This window comes from Lissotriton helveticus, chromosome 3_1 (assembly GCF_964261635.1).
Source record: "Lissotriton helveticus chromosome 3_1, aLisHel1.1, whole genome shotgun sequence".
In the NCBI taxonomy this organism is placed as follows: domain Eukaryota; kingdom Metazoa; phylum Chordata; class Amphibia; order Caudata; family Salamandridae; genus Lissotriton; species Lissotriton helveticus.
The window spans coordinates 1,152,758,772-1,152,779,403 of NC_136061.1; the positions used below are offsets into that span (position 1 = coordinate 1,152,758,772).

At 45.9% G+C, this 20,632-nt stretch overlaps 1 protein-coding gene across 2 annotated transcripts in view; it reads right to left on the reverse strand.

Moving 5' to 3' along the window:
- MBD5 (methyl-CpG binding domain protein 5) overlaps positions 1 to 20,632 on the reverse strand; it is a 501,160-nt gene that overhangs the window by 52,342 nt on the left and 428,186 nt on the right. For both annotated transcript variants that reach the window (XM_078681764.1, XM_078681763.1), the window contains exon 10: positions 9,109 to 9,184. In XM_078681764.1, the coding sequence (XP_078537890.1) occupies positions 9,109 to 9,184 (76 nt within the window). The remainder of the gene's footprint in view (positions 1 to 9,108; positions 9,185 to 20,632) is intronic.

Below are 20,632 nucleotides of genomic sequence, written 5' to 3' on the forward strand. Positions count from 1 at the left end.
AGTGGAATGCGAATTACTAGCAGGTAAGTAACAGTTCTAATAGGCTTTGGAATCGCTAGGACTGGACTAGGGAATCGTTAGATTACTACTAGGAGGCCCAGGGGACTCGGGTGCAGAGTGTGCACTCTCACGCGGGATGCGGGACAAAGTCTATGGAGGCTAGTAAAGGCAAAGTTAGTGTTCACGGGCGAACCCGACCTGGTAGGAAGAAAACAACAGTGGATCCTGACCCTAGGATAGTGAGGCTATGCTGGGACACCGAAGTGCCGAAGTTACCTAGCCCAGGGGCTGCAGCTGCATAGGTCTGAAAAGACGTCGGGGATCTCGTTGCCGGACCAGGAGCCTGGAAGGAAGAAGTTGCTGGCAGGCGACCAGTGAAGGAAAGTTCGATGGATCCAAGCCTGGATCAAGGAAGAAGAAACCTGAAAGCAGAGGGGACCAAGTTCTTGAATCACTAGCCAGTGATTAAGTGGGCACCAGGATGGCACCGGGCGAAGTCACCGCAGTCAGGTGAGTGGGCGCTGCTGGGCTCTGCAGTCTCTCGGACCAGGAGGCGTTGTCGGCGACCAGGATGGAGGTGCGAGCTGTCCCACGGAGGATGAAGTCGTTGGCGTCGAAGTTACCCAGGATTGGGCAACAAGCCTTGGCTAATTCAAGCCCACGCGGTGGACTCAAAATGGCGTCTTGAGTGGACCAGGAGGGTCCGGGGTGCTCCTCTTCTGGGAGGGAGCAAGGGCCAGTCTGGAGCAACCAGACCAGCAGCAGAAATGTCGTCGGGCGTCGTCAGGAAGGCCACAAGCCAACGGGCTAGTAGCCAAACAACGCGGTGAGCAGCGGAAAGCAGAAGGGCCCCACGCAGATCGTGGAGATGCTGGGGGGCTGCACTTCGGAGCTGGAGCTGCTCAGAGTCGGGGCTTCTCGGACCCCAAAGCACTCACCAGTAGATTACTCGGCGGGCTTGCTGGGAAGAAGTCGTGCAGTCTTGCAGATGGCCGGTCCCTTGAGGTCTCGTCGCACCCACGGTTCTCAGCTGGGCTGTAGAGGTGGGTAGAGGTCAGAGGTGCCAGGGAAGCCGGTTCTCGTCGAGCTGGGCAGTCGGATTCCGGAGGAAGGACTTACAGCAGACCGCAGTGTTCTTAGATGGTGCCTGCGGATGCAGGGTGACTACTCCTTAGTCACAAGGGAGAAATCTTAGGAAGAAGTCTTGAGTTCCTTTCGCAGAAAGTAGTTTCAGGATTCAAAGATGATCTGATTTGGAAGGGGGCCAGTCTCTACCTTTATCCTGTAAAAAGGGGCTGGCACGCGACTAAGTCCTGCCCTATGGGTGGGACTAGGAGGGGGGTGGTTACACCCACTTCCTTGGCGGGCTTTTCCCCAGCCCAGGGTCTGGAGTGACCCTGGAACTGGTTCCAGCCAGCCTATGCACAGTGAGCACCGGGGTGCCACGTGCAGTCACCTTCCTCTAAAGCCCTGCCTACCTACAATACACAAAACCCTGTCTGGGACGGTGCTGGCACCGCCCCTGGCAGGAAACCCTTTGTCCTTATCTCCTGCTCTGGGAGGACTCCCAGCAGCAGGAGGGCAGACTTGTGTCTCGGTGGCAGCATCCATTTTGTGGATGCTAAGGCTCTGTCTGACTTTTAACCGGGTTATAGGTTACAGGCATGTCGTGTCCCTCTAGAAGGGTGGAATGCTAACCCCGTCGCCAGAATTGGCGAGGGGTTAGTATTCCAATTCGTATGACACCTTACTCGACATGTTTTGATAAAGCGATACCAGAGTTGGCATTTAACCGCGAGGATTATAATGCACTTAAGAGTATATGGTATGCGATATCATGGAAACGGCTAAGGGATGGGTCCCGAAAGCCGCAGACAGGCTCAGCTCATGCCAGAGCACCATCTCACACGATTCCAAGCACTCTGCCTTCAGGATTGTTAAGGCCTGCCATAGGAGTGACTGATAGGAGATCTGTGTGTCCATTTTAGGGTTAGATATAGGTATACTATATCTAAAGCAAAGGGTGAGTACACCACCTTGCCCCAGCTGTCGTGCAGCCAGTTGTGTCAGTTTTAGTTAGTCAATCCAGGGGTGGCATAATACATGCTTCAGCCCCTGGGAGACTTCTGGGTGCACCTCAGCCCTGGGTACAGGGACTTGGAGAGGGCCCAGTGCCAATTCAGTACCTGAGTACAATTTGGATAGAGAGAACAGCTAGGCTGTGGGTCTGATTAGCAGGCCCACAGCCAGGGAAAGTCGTAAACCAGTGCAGCAAAAAAAGCAAAAATCTGGGTGATCATAGGATTGCAGACCCTACTCTCCTACACTGTACAGCAGTGTCTCCCCTAGCGGTGGTCACCTGTATCGGTTGCAGTAGTTTGAAGAGTGTTTTAAGAACAGCTTGGCCTACGGAAGCTTGTTATTTGGCATGCACGTCAACACAATAGTGTTTAGTGAAGGTGTGTGTTGTAGACCATGTGGCTGCCTTATAGATGTCTTCTAGGGGAATGTTCCCTCAGAATGTCATGGAAGCCCCTAGTTTGCGGGTTGAATGTGCTCTAGGGGGAATTGTTAATGTGCGTTTAGCCTTTTGGTAGCATATTTGGATACATTTAACAATCCACCTTGCAATTCCAGCCTTGGAGATGGGATTACCTTTATGAGGTGGTAAGAAAGCTACGAACAATTGTTTTGTCTTTCTAAAGGATTTAGTCCTGTCAATGTAATAAAATAGTGCTCTTTTGAAGTCTGGCGTGTAAAGAGCTCTCTCTGCTACGGAGTATGGATTTTGAAAAAATACCGGTAACTCCACCGATTGGTTAAGATGGAATGCAGAGATGACTTTAGGAAGGAATTTTGGATTTGTTCTGAGAACCACTTTGTTACGATGTATTTGTAAGAAAGGTTCCTGTATGGTTAAAACCTGGATCTCACTTACTCTTCTGAGAGCGGTGATTGCAATAAGGAAAGCTACTTTGCATGTGAGGAACTGAAGTTCACATTTAAGTAGAGGTTCAAATGGGGGTCCCATGAGCCTAAAGTACAATGTTGAGATTCCATACCGGAGAGGGTGGTATTCTGGGAGGAATGATTCTTTTAAGGCCCTCCATGAAGGCTTTAATTGCTGGGACTATAAAAAGTGACAAGTGTTGTCGGTTTTGTAAGTAAGCGACAAGTGCTGCTAAACGTAGACGTATGGATGAGTATGCTAAATTACATCTTTGCAAATGTAGTAAGTAGCAAATGATGTTTTGGATGGACGCATCCAGGGGATCGATATTATTGTTAGTGCAGTAAATGGTAAATATTTTCCATTTTGCCGCATAGCAAGCTCTAGTGGTAGGGCGCCTGGCTTCTTTAATGATGTTCATACTGTCTGGTGGAAGGTTAAGGTAACCGAACTCTAGGACTTCAGGAGCCAGATCGCCAGATTCAACTGAGTTGGATCGGGGTGTCTTATGTTTCCATGGTTCTGCGTTAGTAGTGATGGGGAGAGGTGTCGTTTTTGGTGTGGGACTAGTGAGAGTTCCAACAGTGTTGTGAACCACGGTTGGCGTGCCCATGTGGGAGCCACTAGGATCATTTTGAGAGACTGTTGTCGGAGCTTGTGTACCAATAGTGGAATCAGTGGGAGTGGCGGAAAAGCGCACGCAAATCTGCCTGACCAGTTTATCCATACTGCATTGCCCTTGGACAGCAGGTGTGGAAACCTGGAGGCCAAGGTTGGGCATTTTGCGTTTTCATGTGTGGCAAACAGATCTAGGTCTGGCTGGCCCCATATTTGGAAGAATGGTCGAAGAACTTGTGGATGTAGCTCCCATTCGTGAATCTGTTGTGTCTGTCGACTCAACAGATCCGCAATCTGATTGTGAACTCCTGGAAGGTGTTCTGCCAGCAGGTATATGTTTTGTGGGATGGCCTATCTCCAAATATTCTCCATTCGTGAATCTGTTGTGTCTGTCGACTCAACAGATCCGCAATCTGATTGTGAACTCCTGGAAGGTGTTCTGCCAGCAGGTATATGTTTTGTGGGATGGCCCATCTCCAAATATTCTGTGCAAGCTGGAACAGCTGCAGAGAATGTGTGCCTCCTTGTTTTTGTATGTAATACATGGCTGTCATGTTGTCCGTTCGGATGAGGACAGCCTTGTTCTGTACATGGAGTTAGAATGATTTGAGTGCTAGGAATATTGCTAGTAGTTGCAGATGATTGATATGGAGCACTTTCTGTTGAGTGGTCCATTTGCCTTAAATCGTGTGATTAAGGAGATGGGCTCCCCATCCTGTGAGTGATGCGTCTGTTAGAACTATCTGTGGAACAGGCTTGAGGAACAGCCCCCCCTTGGATAAGTTCATTGTGTTCCACCACTGCAGAGAGCGATGTGGGCGGCTGTCACCAACACCAGATCTGTAAGTTGTCCTTGAGCCTGATTCCACTGATGTGCTAGACATTCCTGTACAGGACGCATTTGAAGTCTTGCATAAGGTACAATAAATATGCAAGATGCCATCATGCCTATGAGTTGCATGAACACTCTGGCTGGGAGAGAGTGTTGGGTTTGAAATTTGGTTATGGGAGCTTGTATACTGGCTATCCTGGCTGGACTGGGATACGCTAGAGCTGTGGCAGTGTTTATTGTGGCCCCTAGATATTGATGTACATGAGAGGGCTGGAGATGCGAATTGGTGAAGTTGATTGTTAATCCCAAGTTGTGCAGTGTTTGGATGGTTTGAGGAGTGTGTTGAACACATTGGTTGAATGACTTGGTTTTTATTAGCCAGTCGTCCAGATATGGGAAGACATGGATTTGTTGTATTCTAAAGTTAGCTGCTACCACTGCTAGGCCCTTGGTAAATACTCTGGGTGCGGTGGTGACCCCGAATGGAAGGACTTTGAACAGATAGTGTTGTCCGTCCACTACGAACCTTAGATACTTCCTGTGCGCAGGATGTATGGGAATGTGGAAGTAGGCATCCTTGAGATCTAGTGTGGCAAGGAAGTCTCCTTATTGGAGCAGTGGCAGCACTTGTCGGAGAGTGATCATGTCAAAATGATCCAAGTGTATATACAGATTGAGGGGTCTGAGGTCGAGTATTGACCTTCGAGTCCAGTCTTTTTAGGGGATTAGGAAATACAGGGAGTAAACTCCTGTTCCCTGATGTAGTAAGGGGACTGGCCCTATGGCTAGCTTTTGAAGCAGTAACAGAACTTCTTGTTTTAAAGTGTAAGATGTTCTGTGGACATTGGACGCAGGTGGGATAGCTGGAAGTTCCAGGCAGTAACCATATTGGATAATTTGTCTTACCCACTTGTCTGCTGTGATGGAGTTCCAGACAAGCAGGAACTGTGATAATCTTCCCCTGACCGGAGTGGAATGGTCTGGGGGGAGTGGAGGGAAGTCACTGTTTAGCAGCAGGGGAGGTGTGAGTATTGTTACCTCGGCCTCTCCCTTTGTTGTTGTTTCCTCTGTATCCTCCTCCAAAATATCCTCTGTTGGGGGATGTTTGAGGGGTGTTTCTGAACGAAGATGAGGAATCTGTACCCATGTTTTTGGAGGCGCCTCTATAAAAGGAGCGAGGAAAGGAGCCATGTGTGTGCGGGGACTTTAGCGCTCCAATGGACTTTGCAGTCTCCGTGTCTTTTTCCATCTTCTTAAGGGCAGTGTCCACAGCAGATCCAAAAAGTTGTTCTTGATTGAACGGCTGATTTAGAATGGTTGTCTGGAACTCTTGCTTAAAGCCTGAAATGCGTAGCCAGGCAGGCCTTCTGAGCAGAACACTAGTATTAATAGACCTAGAGGCAGTGTCTGCTGCATCAAGGGCGCATTTAATTGAGGCATTTGTTATTAATTTGCCCTCTTGAATTAGGTCATTTGCTTGAGTTTTGTATGGTCATAATGGGCCCCATCATATCTAGCCAGCAGTGTTTGAGTGTTGGCTATGCGCCAGTGATTGGCCACCTGCATAGCTACTCTTTTGCCAGACGCATCTAGGAACTTGGATTCTCTATCCAGGGGTGGTGCATCCCCCGAGGTTTGTGAATTGGTGCGCTTCCTAGCATTAGAAACCACTAGTGAATCCAAAGGCAGCTGTCCTTCGATGTACGCAGGGTCGTCAGGGGCAGGTCTTTATTTTTTTTATCGATTCTAGGATTAAGAGTCCTGGCTTGTACAGGATCTTTAAATATTTCAGGGGCATGTTTATTGACGCCCTTTAATCATTGGTAGTATTTGTAAATTTGTTTGGGACTGTTGAAATGTATCTAGAAGGAATTCCCCTTTTGTTGTGTCGGAGTGCATGTGAACACCGTGAAAAACAGCAGCCCTATTGATCAATTGTGCAAAATCAATATTGTTGTCTGGTGGAGATAGTTTTGTTGGGTTTGGTTGGGGGCTTGTGAGGTTTGGTGGATCTATTGGGTCGTCGTAATCCCAATCGTCTTGTGGGTGGTGTGTATCCGTGAACGGGTCATTAGGGTCTTCCCCCACCCCTAGGCCATCATCATTTTGTGGTGTATGTGGTGGAGAAGTTACAGGTAGAGGTGGTGTAACAGGTTTGGGGAGAGGAAGGAGATTAGAAGGAAAGACAGGAGAAGAAGGGGGCATAGGTGACTAGGCACAGTCCTTCTTCTTCACAGCCACTGGAGGGGGTGTGCTGTGTCTAACTTCCTATTCTTGCATGGCACAGCTGTGACATGTCCTGTTTTAGGGTCAATGTAGATCTTTTCCTGTTTGGAATTGACAGGAACCGGATGAAAAAGTTCCTCTGCCTCGATAACCGCTTTTGGTGCCGATTTTTACGGTTCCGAGCGAGGCTGGTTCTGAGTTTTGTGCTCTTTGGCCTTAGGAGGTGTGGCAGAATCCTTTGGCTTGTTTTTCGGTTCCGAAGGTTTGAGGTTTGGAGCCGAGGTGGGATCTTTAGGCTTAGAAATGTTCGAAGCCGGTTTATCAGAGGGCCTTGAGGTTTTCGGGCCCGGTTTGTCTTTTGGAGCGGCGGGAGTCGGAGCCGATTTTGGAGCCGAGTGTTCTATGGGTTTCGGTACCGAAGGCACCGGTGGGACTATTATATGTGGTTTGCTTGTTCCAGAGCTACCAGAAAGCTTGTTTTTCTTCTTCAGAGCCGGGCCTGGAGACGGGGCCTCTGAAGTATGTTTTCAGTTGCGACTGGGGCCAGCAGCGAAGGCTTGACCAATGCCTTCTGTTTTGGTGGTGGGGTAGGGGCAGTTGTACTCACTCGCTGACCAGGAGAGATGGGGTCGTCTGAATCTTCTGCCTCTGACACGATTTCTAGATCTTTGGAATCTTCTTCTAGGACATCTGGGCCTTCGTCGAAGATGTCCACTGGTTCCGGAGCTGATCTCTGAGCCCAACGATCTCGGATAGTCTTTTTAGATTGAAAAGAGGCGCAGGCCTGGCAGCTGGACTCGTCGTGTTCTATTGAGAGGCACAGGTTACAGACCTTATGATGGTCACTGTGTGGGAACTTCGCTCCACACTGGGGGCATTTTTTGACCGGCATCCTCTTCATGAGCCGTAGGCCTTAACGGCGTTGATAGGCCCAGCGGCCCGCGCCGATGACTGGAATCGAACCGATGAAAGGCGCGTCGAAAATTTTTGATGTTGGAAGAGTTAGAGAAAGTTTTGCGTGCCGAAAAAGTTTGAAAACGAAGTTTCGAACAGGTGCGCAAAAGTTGCATTCGAACCCAATGGCAGAAAAAAACAATCTGAGGATGGAGTCGATGCCCATATGCACTATCGTCCAAGGGAGGAGTCACCTATCTTGAGACTACAAAGACTTCTTCCAAGACAACAATAAGGTGCAAGCATCCAAGCCCAACACCAGATGACGATCTAATGCAAAGTGTGTGATTTGCAGCTCATATGCCTCGAACATATTTTGTTCCACTTGTATCAATACACTCTAAGCTTTTGATACTATAATGTACCATCTCCTCTCAAATCACGTCAGACTGCTATGCAGCACACAACATAAGGTAAAACACCCAGCATCACATACAAAATACACAGACCAAACAAACATATCCAATGCCACGTACAAAGCACACTACACAATACAAACAACCCAAATGTGGTAAAAGCTTTTTGTCAGTTTGTCAGATTTCAAGACCCCAAAAATATTGTTAGCCAATTTATGAATAATATTTATAAGGACTTTACTGGGGTTTGAAAAGCAAGCAATCGGTATGTGGTTAATGATATAATTTGTTGTAGAAAAATAAAAATAAAAATAATAACATGGCAGCCACCAAGGCATTAAAATGTGGATGCACACCAAGTACCACACATTAATTGGGAAGCCCATCTACAACATAAAATGAGGATGTCTGCAAAAATGTTTACAAGTCGACTACGGAGCAATAAATGTCTCACTTAGTTAATCCTATGTTCCACACATGGGTTCTTTCTAATAGCATTTTTACAACTGTTTCTCTTACGCCCTTGATCTGGCTAGTGTTTTATTGCAGCATATACAATAGAGAAGAGCTCAAGAAATCCAACTATCAAAAGGCATTTTTAGGATTGTTTATCGGACACATAAGTGGAGCAATGTGTAGAAAGATCAACATTTAAATAATCCAAACACCAGCTCCATAAAGATCCTCAGGGATGCATTCACTTTTATATTTTAGGCACAGCTCCTTTGGTGGTATAGCCCTGAGCCTGATTGAGAAGCGAAAAACTGCTTCAATCACTCCCTGTAATTGTTGCGCTCTAATATTAAGTAAGTGTGCCACTATCAGTGGGTATCACCAGATAATCCAAAGAAGGAGCTCTGTCAATTTTAACCCCACCAATCACGTGACTCCTGGATTAATATATATTCAAGTCCAATAACCATCGTAAATGATTTATAATTATTAACAATTGTGTCTAAATCAAACATAAATGAAGTAAAAGACATCAGGAGCAGTTGTAGCCCATTAGCTGTTTGTGCAAGGAGTACTGAGTCATCTTCGTATACAAGACAAGGAGAGACACTGTACACAGTTTTCACATACGAAGCAGCTGAATATATCTATTTTATTTAGATTTCTGCACTGACACAGTAAATATTAACCAAACATTTACCACAGAAATGTAAACTTACGCTTCCAGATATTTTGTCCAGCTCGCTCATGGCCTCATGTATAGCAGCTTCTAAATGGTTATTCAGCTTCCCACATCTAGGGTGAACAATCATATTACAAATGAAATCTCACAGGCCCACACATTTAATTAATTACAAACATTAATTTTACTGCCAAATTAAAAAGAAAAAAAGAAACTATTTGCCAACAATTTTATCGAAATTAAACAATCTTTCATGTTCTTGAAAAAAAACTTTAATGTATTTTAGCATTCAAAAATGCACACACCAAAAGAAACTATTTTAAATTCTTAATCACATTAGGAGGTTATTTGACCACTTCCCTGGACTTCGTGCATTCACTGAAAAGAGTTGCTAAAGATACCACCTCATTTCATGTACAAGTACCACCTTTTGAATCAGTCACCTATGAGCTGGGACACCCTGGAAAAGTACTGTTAAAGGTAGCAGATAGCATAATCCTATTTCCACTGTTGGTGAGATTTAAAACAAGCATTGGAATAGCCAATAGGTCTCGACTTTGGGAACTTCTAAGTGTTTAGCCAGAGATATTAACTTTACCTATGTCTTTAAGCTGTGCTGTACAGAAGTTTGCAGCATGCTAAAAAGTTATAATAAAGAAGTGTCAGAAGCATTTTTGTTACCTTAGATATGACCAGAAAAGCATTATGTACAACTAAACGACCATACTAAAAAAGTATTAAAAATGATGTCTTTAGTTTTTTTGTCCTTTCAATGCTGGCAACTTGTATCTGCCTGTCCCAATGGTTGCTTGTTGTGTTTTTTTTGTTATGGGGGGCATAAATAATAGGAGGGTGAAGGTCAGTCAGTCAGAGAGAGTGAGAGTGAGATAGTCAGTCAGTCAGTCAGTCAGTCAGAGAGTCAGTCAGTCACTGAGAGAGTGAGAGTCGGTGAGAGAGTGAGTCAGTCAGTGAGAGAGTCAGTCAGTGAGAGTGAGTCAGTCAGTGAGAGTGAGTCAGTCAGTGAGAGTGAGTGAGAAAGAGTCAGTCAGTGAGTGAAAGAGAGTGAGTCAGTCTTTTAGCGCGAGTCAGTCTTTTGGCGAGAGTCAGTCTTTTGGCGAGAGTCAGTCTTTTGGCGAGAGTCAGTCTTTTGGCGAGAGTCAGTCTTTTGGCGAGAGTCAGTCTTTTGGCGAGAGTCAGTCTTTTGGCGAGAGTCAGTGAGAGAGAGTCAGTGAGAGAGAGTCAGTGAGAGTGAGTCGGTGAGAGAGAGTCAGTGAGAGTCAGTGAGAGTGAGTCAGTGAGAGAGAGTCAGTGGGAGAGAGTCAGTGGGAGAGAGTCAGTGGGAGAGAGTCAGTGGGAGAGAGAGTCAGTGAGAGAGAGTCAGTGAGAGAGAGTCAGTGGGAGAGAGTCAGTGGGAGAGAGTCAGTGGGAGAGTGAGTCAGTGAGAGAGAGTGGGAGAGTGAGTGAGAGAGAGTGGGAGTGTGAGTCAGTGAGAGAGAGTGGGAGAGTGAGTCAGTTAGAGAGAGTGGGAGAGTGAGTCAGTGAGAGAGAGTGGGAGAGTGAGTCAGTGAGAGAGAGTGGGAGAGTGAGTCAGTGAGAGAGTGGGAGAGGGAGTCTGTGAGAGGGAGTTTGAGTGTGTGTAAGTGTCTGAGACAGTGTCTGTGAGAGAGTTTGTGAGAGTCAGAGTGCTTGTGAGAGTCTGTGAGAGAGTCTCTGTGAGAGTGTGTGAGAGTGTGTGAGTGTCTGTGAGTGTCTGTGAGAGTCTGTGTGAGAGTCTGTGTGAGAGTCTGTGTGAGAGTCTGTGTGAGAGTCTGTGTGAGAGTCTGTGTGAGAGTCTGTGTGAGAGTCTGTGTGAGAGTCTGTGTGAGAGTGTTCGTGAGAGTGTCTGTGAGAGCATCTGCGAGAGAGTGTGAGTGTGTGAGAGTGTGTGAGAGAGTGTGTGAGAGAGTCCGAGAGAGTCAGTGAGAGAGTGTCTGTGAGAATCTGTGTGTCTGTGAGAATCTGTGAGAGTGTCTGTGAGAATCTGTGAGTGTCTGTGAGAATCTGAGTGTCTGTGAGAATCTGTGAGAGTGTCTGTGAGAATCTGTGAGACTGTCTGTGAGAATCTGTGAGTGTCTGTGTACAAAATGAATGCAAATGTAAAAAAAAAAAAGTAAAAAAAAAAAGTAATGCGCTAGGCTTTGTTTAAATGAACATGACCCACAAGACGCAAAGGCAGTGAAGCCCTAAATTGAATGGAGACGTGCAGCTGCGGGAGCTTCATTGAGCGTGCCTGCAGGCTAATTGTGCCCGGCTGAGAAGTAAACAAGGTACATTTTGACGGGGATAGTAATTGGGGTGCAGCGATAATTCCGCTAGGCTGGACGGTGATGTGCACCTGCGGGAGCTTCATTGGGAATCATACACGGCTAAGCTCGGTCAGCCGAGAAGCGCTGGAAGGGAGGCAGATTGTGGCTGCGCGCATGTGCGCGTGAACGCAAGCGCTAGGCCAACAAAAGCCTGCTGTGGCAGCACTTTGGAAACCCTGATAATAAATGTCTCGGAGCAGCGCATGCGCTGGCTCAACGAGACCTAAAAACCTATGGACCACTAAAGTCTCGTCCAAATACCATTCACACTCTCCCGTTACTGTGATAAGAAAAGAAATAACTTTGCAGCATGTCTTTGCCAAACTTCAATGTTTCATTATGAAGACATCAAGCGGATTTGACGTCCATAGCCTTGAACGTGGAAATTATTTTTCCAGCACAATAAAAAAAAATATAATTACAGAGGTACTTCGGTCCCATCTGCCACATGCATGAATGGATCTCCAGATCTCAATTCATTCTCTTCCCAAAATTAATAACTTATTTTATTTTACTTAAAAGAAAACTCATATTGGGGGTGTGGCCAAGATGGCGAGCGGGTAAGACGTGTATTGCTTCGTCTCCCCGCCCGCCGCTGCCTGCTCTGGCTCAAAAACAGCACCTATTCCCCCCGAAAGCACCTGGGGAGTAAAGGAGAAGCATCCCAGCCGTTCCGACGCCTTGCAGTTGGGAAATTGGGGCTGGGAGCCGAGTTCTGAGGCTGCTTTGAACCTGGCAACAGAGCGAGTGCGGCCGACAAAATGACGGCTGGGTGCAGAAGGCCGTCGGAGCTGAGCCCTTATATTTAAGCCGGCAGAACCTGGCATTGGCGCTACCGGAGGGCACAGAGGGCGGCATTGAAGGTCTGTTGGGCAGCAGAGGAGGGGAGCGGTTGTCTGGTGGAGCGAGGTCAGACCCCGAGAGAGACTGGCCGGGTGAGGGGAACAGCAGCGCTATGAAGCGCGAAGCGCGTGCAGCCCGGGCCGCGGTGAGTCGCTGTGGAGTACAGTTGCAAGGTACGACAGGAGGGAACCGGCCGGAGGCGATCGGCCGGCTTTTAGAGCCACAAGATTGCTTCATTCTGGTGGGAGGCGACCTGAACTTAGTCATGGATACAATAGCAGATCGATCTGCCAGCCGACATTCCCAGGTGGGGGAGGTCTCGGGAGCGGGCAAGAGATGGCTGGAGGAGAGTGGCTTGATAGACCTGTGGAGAACGGCTCATCCTCGGGCCTCACAATTTTAAAAAAACTCACATGTACATCACACCTATGCGAGATTAGACCACTTTTTGGGCTCCACGTAGGTCCAAGCGACGATCAAAGATATTTATATTACAGCGGCGGCCCTGTCCCACCATGACGCAGTGGTGGTAACCTTAGGGGTCCCACGCATAACTCGATCAGCTGGGGGCTGGAGGTTGCGGGAGACTATACTTGATTGCGATCCTATTATGCTATTCACTTATTACCTATTATTATACTGTGCACAGTAGTTTGTTGATTCTCCCCCTTGCTGCCCCTACCCCTTGTTCTCTGTAACTCTAAGTAGTGATATGGATATCCTTATAGCCTGAGCTCTCCTGATCTCTTTTACAGTTGGACCAAAGACTCTGCACCGTCTTACATTAATGTCTATTTTGAGTGTTTATTGGTATCTCCTGATCTCTATTGTAGCTGGATCAAAGACGCTGCACTGCCTTATATTATTGTCTATCTGAGTGTTTACTGGTATCTTATCAGCACATGACTGCTATCCGATTATGCTATCGTTTACTATACTGTACCCAATAATATGTTTAGTCACCTTCCTGTTGCCCACTCCTCCCCTGTTTCTGTGAAGCGCTCTGATATCTGTAAAGATCTTGTTCGCGCTATATAAAACTTTGAATAAATACTATGCTTCACAAACCGGCGGTACAGGAGCAAATCCTTTGGTGCATCAAAGATTACCTGGAGGTTAATGATACCTCAGACACTTCCGTAGCTACAATTTGGGGGGCGCTCAAGGCAGTTGAGGGGTGAGTTGATCGCTCTGTCAGCGGCAGAAAATAGGGAGCGTAAAGCTGAGAGGGAAGAACTTACAGCTCAAGTGCTTGAGCTGGACAGACCCCATAGTCGAACTGGAGCGCCCCGAATTTGGCAGCAGTTGAAGAACGTGCAAGCCCTGCTGGCGGGGCTCGACTTAGAGCGGAATATGCTGCTCTTCACCTAAAGCACTCTTATTATATAGGAGGGGATAAGACTGGCCGAATGCTGGCTAGCAGGATGAGGGTGAAAACACAGCAGAGTAAGGTTAAGGAGATCACCAGTCTAGAGGGAGGCCAGCTGACCGACGACATGGAAATAGCACAGGCGTTTCGGGGCTTTTATGCTGCTCTATACGAGGGGGAATCATCGTCCGCCCCACTGATAGATGCCTACCTTCAAAATGCTCACATGACAGCTCTAAAACAACACAACAGGGAAGCGCTCGATGATCCCATTCGCATTGAGGAAGTGGTGGGGGCTATCACCCGCCTTAAACTCATGAATGCCCCGGGCCCGGATGGATTCTCGGCTGGGTTTTATAAGAAGTACTATTCTGTCATAGCCCCTATACTTACTAGACTTTTTAATTCTTTCACGGGTCCAGGGACGATCCCACAGGAGATGTTATTGGCCTCAATAGCGGTGCTGCCCAAACCGGGTAAGGATGCTTCCAAGTGCAGCTCCTACCGGCCCATTTTGTTGCTTAATGTCGATCTAAAATTGTTCACGGGGATACTAGCGGCACACCTTGGTTCTCCCCCCCCCCCTTATGCCAGGCAAAATTGATCCATACCAATCTGGTTTCATACAGGCCCAGCAGAGTAGTGACAACACAAAAAGTATATTCCATCTTATAGATAAAGCTCACCGCACCAAGATGAACGCTCTCCTCTTATCAGTGGGCGCTGAAAAAGCGTTTGATCGGGTGGATTGGCCCTTCTTGAATAGAACCCTGATACACTTTGGCTTTGGAGAAAGGTTCAGAGTGTGGATCTCGAGCTGCTACACTAACCCCAGAGCAAAGATTAGGGTGAACGGGGTAACCTCCACACCTTTTGAGATACAAAAGGGGACCAGACAGGGATGTCCGCTGTCAACCCTCCTCTTCGCCTTATATATTGAGCCGTTGGCGCAGAGGATCAGGGATAATCCGGAGATAGTGGGCAGCCCATTTGGGGGAGAACGACAAACTGTTAGATTATACGCTGACAATATCATCGCTTCCCTTGAGTCGCCGGCTCACTCGGCACCCGCCTTCTTGAAGAAATTGGAGGACTATGGCCAGGTTTCGGGCCTGCGAGTTAATATTGGGAAGTCCTCGATCCTTTGTTTCCGGAAAGATAGTCCAGTACTCTCACCTGCCGCTAGGACATACACGGGTATACTGATTTACACTTCAATCCCCTATTTGGGCATTGAGCTTGCTGCGTCTGTGTCTCACGCGGTACATCTCAATTACTCTAAATTCTTACAGCGCACCACCAAAGACTTGAATAAATGGAAACGTCACTCGCTTTCCCTGCTGGGCAGGATAGCAGTAGTCAAGAGGTCTCTCCTGCCCAGAGCACTGTACCTCTTTCAAACTCTTCCGGTCTGGCCACCCCCGGGCACTTTACAGGTTCTGCAGAGAGCTATCAATCATTTCATATGGGGAGAGAAGAGACCTTGGTTACGCAAGAACCTGGGATACCTGAGACCAGACGAGGGGGGACTAGGCATTCCTAATGCATTAGAATATTTTGCGTGGCACAATTGCGATACCTGGTGGAGTGGAAGCACCTCGAATCCGAGAAAAGCTGGCTTTTCCAAGATAGGTCCATAGCCCAACTGGATCTCTGGAAGGTCCCCTTTCTTAAAAGAACTCACAGACCCCTCCCGGCCGCCGGGTTTCCCCTGTCACAAAGACTATGCTGAGAACGTGGGATAGAGTGGCGGTGACACTGGGCCCGACGACATTTCCCTCTCCCATGACACCTCTTTTTGATAAGGAGTTCTCCCCAGGTATGGACGCACAGGCTTTTTCTGCCTGGAGGGCACCTGAATGCTGATTAGCAGGCCACTACTTCCAACTCAGGCACTGGCTCCTCCTCACTGGTCCGAAAAACAAAGGAATATGAGGCGAAGTATTGAATCTGCAGAGACCATAAACAAAACAGAAGCAAATATATCAAACGATAAGGGAAACTAGCTCAGTGAAAATAATGCCCCTGCCTCACCAAGCGTATTGGAGAACCAAACCAAAAGACAACTCAAACGAGCGCAGAAAGCAAGGAAGAACGCTATCTTAAAAACCAAGCAGGAAAAAAGACAAAATTATGCCATATTTTCACAAAAATATTTACAAACAAGGGGTGGTGATGGACAGAGTCTCTGAATTAAGCAGAGTACTCTCACCCAGTCAAGAGATTAGGGCTAGATCCAACACCGTTTTTTAGCTCATTGCACCATCCCAGTTTCAGAACCTGGCTGTATGCAAATTAGTCTGTCCCTGGCCCAGTGCATCATGGGAACAGGGCAGACCAGACTACAAAAGCCAATTCTTACACTGGGAAGGAAACAAGCTTCCGGAAGCTTGTTTCCTTCCCAGTGTAAGAAATCAAGATTAGTCCTGGATACCCCACACGTTGAATTTACACCGATCCTGATAAAAACAACAAAGCCAGTAGGGAACAAAATAAGAAGGTCACTAAGCAACATGACAGGAATATAACAATCTGCTCCTGGAACGTCCACGGATTTAAAGAAATGGAACAAGACCAAGAGACCATCAACTTCTTGAGTAAATTTAACATAATCCTGCTACAAGAAACGTGGAACGTAACACCAAAGCACATAGCGGGATATGAAGAATTTCATATAATGGCAGAAAAAATCGCCAAGTATGGACATACAAGAGGGGGCCTGTCCATATATACAACAATAGAATACGACTGGAAAATAGAGGAAATGGATGCCGGAGAAAAAGGGATCCAAGTTATAAAACTGGAATGTAATCACCCCACAAATGGAGTGGAGAGGAAGTTAATTATCTTAAACATATACATTCACCCCAAAAAAATAAGAAAATGAAAAAACTGTTAAAACTGATAAATATAATAAAAACGTTACAAGTTACACATCAAAATCATGAGATGATAATCTCAGGCGATTTTAATTGCAATCTGACAGGGGTAACGACAATAAGAATAGAATTAAAAAAACATGGAACAAGCTGAAAGTACTAGGTCTTGTCACACTAAATGGAAACACGAAGGGAGACCAACCAGCAGGTATTTCCTTCTCTAATGGGAATAAACAATCAATTATAGATTACACAATAATCAGTAAGGACCTCGCACCCCTGGTCGATTACTTCCGTATTATAACACGACCGGAGAGCGACCACTTCGCCCAAGAAACAGTCCTACACCTAAACCTACTGCAAAGAGAGTGTGTAGCATCGCTAGTCATATTACCCGAAACATATAACTTAAGGAAACTTAAATGGAGAGGAACAATAATCAAAGATATAATGGACATGGTGAAAAAACACAATCACGAGGAGCCAGCAGCGCGCTCATTGGTAAAAGACTGGGAGAAGTTAAACACGTCCCTACTGGATACATTTCCATCAAAACCAGGAAACAAAGGGACGTATGGGGCCAATAAAGAGCCATGGTACACAATACAGCTGAGAAATAAAAAAAGAAACATCGCCAAGGAGGTAAGACAACAAGCCGGAGCAATTAGAACGGGAAGAGATAGTGACAATTGTAAGATCCCAAAAAATGAGAAAAGAATACAAGGAAGAGTGCAGAGTGGAAAAAAGGAAACACACAGGAAAGATATGGGAAGACCTGCTGTGGGCAAGTAAATTACTGAACAGCAGGGAATTTTGGGGTTTAATCAATAAATTAATGAAAGGAAATGGAACCCTACACAATGTAGGAATAAGTGAAACAACGTGGCTGGAATACATGGATAAATTGTACAACCCCAAAGCAGGACCACAAATGTCTGAAGATGATAGTATAGACGAAGGAAAAGGAAAAGCACCAGACCCAGAGGCAACCGGTCCCAAAAGGGAGGAAGTAAAAAACCTAACCAGCTGGGAAGCCAACGATCAAACATCATTGACAACAGTAAAATACACAAAATTCCTGACAAAAAAATTGAAAGGTGAAGGTGCCGCAGGACCAAACAGACTGCCAAATGCCCTGTTCAAATGAGACCCTGGCGTCTGGGCTAAATACCTTACACCCCTATTTAATCAATTGTTTGGGGACAATAAGATGCCACGGTCTTGGAGTGGCAACCTGCTTCACCCAATTTACAAGAACGGCAGCAGAACGGTACCTGGGAACTACAGGCTGATTGCCCTTATCGATGCTGAGGCTAAACTCTATGCATCGTGCATTCTATGACATCTACAAGAATGGACAGAGGAAAATAACATCATCCCAAAATTTCAATCAGGCTTTAGACAAGGCATGGGTACCATCTCCAACCTAGCAGCACTGACGATCTTAACTGAAAAAGCAGAAAGAAAAAAGGGAGTACTATTGGCCTGTTACATAGACTTGAAATCTGCTTTTGATAGAGTGCCACGCGACCGCCTGTGGAAGAAATTGAAAGCATGGGGACTCCCACAGCCACTGATAGACGCAATAACATCATTATACAGAGAAACATGGGCCACCGTAAAGTTAGGAGACGGAAGAAGAGTATCGTCAAATTTAAACATAACAAACGGACTAAAACAAGGCTGTGTACTCTCTCCTTGTTTATTCAACTTATATTTGTTTTTGTGTTGAAATTTTTTATTAAAACTTTTTAAGATAAAAGTACAGATGCGAAGAATGAAGCAGAAAAATATCAGAGTACAAATGAAGAAAAGTATTACACCAAATATAATAAAGTTGAGGACATAAAGATATCGTATATTTCATAATCCTAAATACAAGAGGAATGAGAAAATAATAAAAAAAAGTGTAGGATAGAAGAAGAATAAAGGAAAGGAAAAAGGGATAAAAAGTGAAAAAAAAAAATTTAAGAAAAAGGAAAAGGAAGAGAAAAAGAAAAGGGAAAAGGGAAAAGAAAAGAATAAGTAAGAATCCCAGAGCAACACAAGTAAACATAAAGAAGAGAGAAGGGAGAGAAAATGTAAAGCTGAGCAACATGAGAAAAATAACCCAAACAATAGAATTAAGAAGGTGGGACAGTCAGAGAAGAAGGAGGAGTAGAAACAGAATCATCCTGCACAGTGGTTTCCAGAAACGGGGACCATACCTGGTGGAAAATGGAAGCTTGATCCTGCAAATTATAAATTGTACGTTCATGTAGAGCTGTTTGCATCATCGCCACCAACCATTCCTCCTGTGAAGATTTCCAGTGTCGTAGTATGCAAATTTTTGCCGTGGCCAGAGCCGTATGGAGAAGACGAGTTTGTGGTCTAGAAAGCGTCGGAAGGGTACGAAAATCATGCAAAATAATATTCAGAGAAGTAAGGGGCAGAGGGAGTGACATGGTAGCAGCTAACGTCTTCCGTACAAAGAGCCAGAAAGGAGCCGTATGAGGGCATTCACAAACAATATGCGTAATATCACAACCAGAAGCTGAACATCTCCAACACAAAGTATGTGGTAATAACTTGGCTTGGTGCAATTTGACTGGAGACCAGTGCCATTCATGTAAGATTTTGAAAACGCAAAACTTAAGACGTGCTTCACGAACTCCCTTATGTAACCCTTCCAATATATGATCCCATTGAGTATTGGAATATGTAATTGAGAGGCGAGATTGCCATTTGAACTGGGGAGCTTGTGAGAGAGGTTGTGAAAATAAAGGATGTAAAAAAGTTTTATAAAGGCCAGAAGTCACACCTTTAAGATTCCCCCATAACTGTAGATAGGACAAAAGAGGAGATACAGATAACAAGTCAGGCGGGGGGCCTAAATGTTTCGTGAGAGCTTGCTGGAGCTGGGTGTATTTGCAGAATTGTGTGGATGGCAGATGAAATTCGCCACAGAGTTGAGTAAAAGATTTAAAAGTGTTATTGTGAAACAACTGATCTACAGTCTGAATACCAACTTCCTGCCATATGGGCCAGGACAAAGTGCGACCCCCAACACGAACGGCGGAATTACTCAATAAAGGAGCTTTAATATGGATACGCGATTTAGATTTAAGTATACGATGACTTCTCTGCCAGGATTTGCACATTGCAGCTAAGATAGGATTTTTAGGATCAGAAGAACTGACCCCTTTACCGTATAGAAGGGATAAACCAGGACCAGAAGCCAATAAGTGACGTTCAAGGGGGACCCATTGAGGTATGTCCTTAGATTTAGGTAGAAAAAAGACAAGTTGCGAAAGATGAAGAGCAAGTGAGTAATGTTCGATAGAAGGGAGGCCCAGACCCCCTTGTAACTGATGAGATTTCAATTTTGCAAAGGCAAGACGTGGTTTAGCCGTGCCCCAGACAAAAAATTTAATTTTGGAATCAATGGATCTCAAAGTGGTTATGGGGATGTGAAAAGGAAGCATACCCAAGACATAAAGAAATCGAGGAAGAGTAACCATCTTGACCGCCTGGACCCGCCCCCATAAAGATAAACCCAAAGCCTTCCATTTATCAAAGTCCCTTTGCATTTGCGCGATTAAAGGAGTCAGATTGTCCGTGACTATATTATCCAACCCTCTATTACATAAGATTCCTAAATACTTAAGCCGGGATGACTGCCAATGGAAAGGGAAATCAGAAATGACGTCCTTTGTTGTACCAATGGTCATGGGTAATGCTTCACTCTTATCCCAATTGATCTTGTAACCAGAAAAGGAAGAAAAATCAGTAATAATGCGGAGGAGAGCAGGAAGAGAGCGGGGAAGATCAGTGAGTGTGAGGAGAATATCATCCGCATATAAATACATTTTAGAGTGACCAATTGGAAGGGGAACACCCACCACCGCAGTAGATTGTCGTATCGCAGCAGCTAAAGGTTCCATTGCGAGAAGAAAAAGAAGAGGGGAAAGTGGACAACCTTGACGAGTGCCTCGTCTAATTGGAAATGGAGTAGATAGGAAACCGCCGCAATTGACCTGAGCCGAAGGGTCATCATAAAGCAGCCGCACTTTATCTATAAACTGGTCGCTTAACCCAAACCTATGCATGATAGAAAAAAGGTAGTCCCACTCAATGCGATCAAAC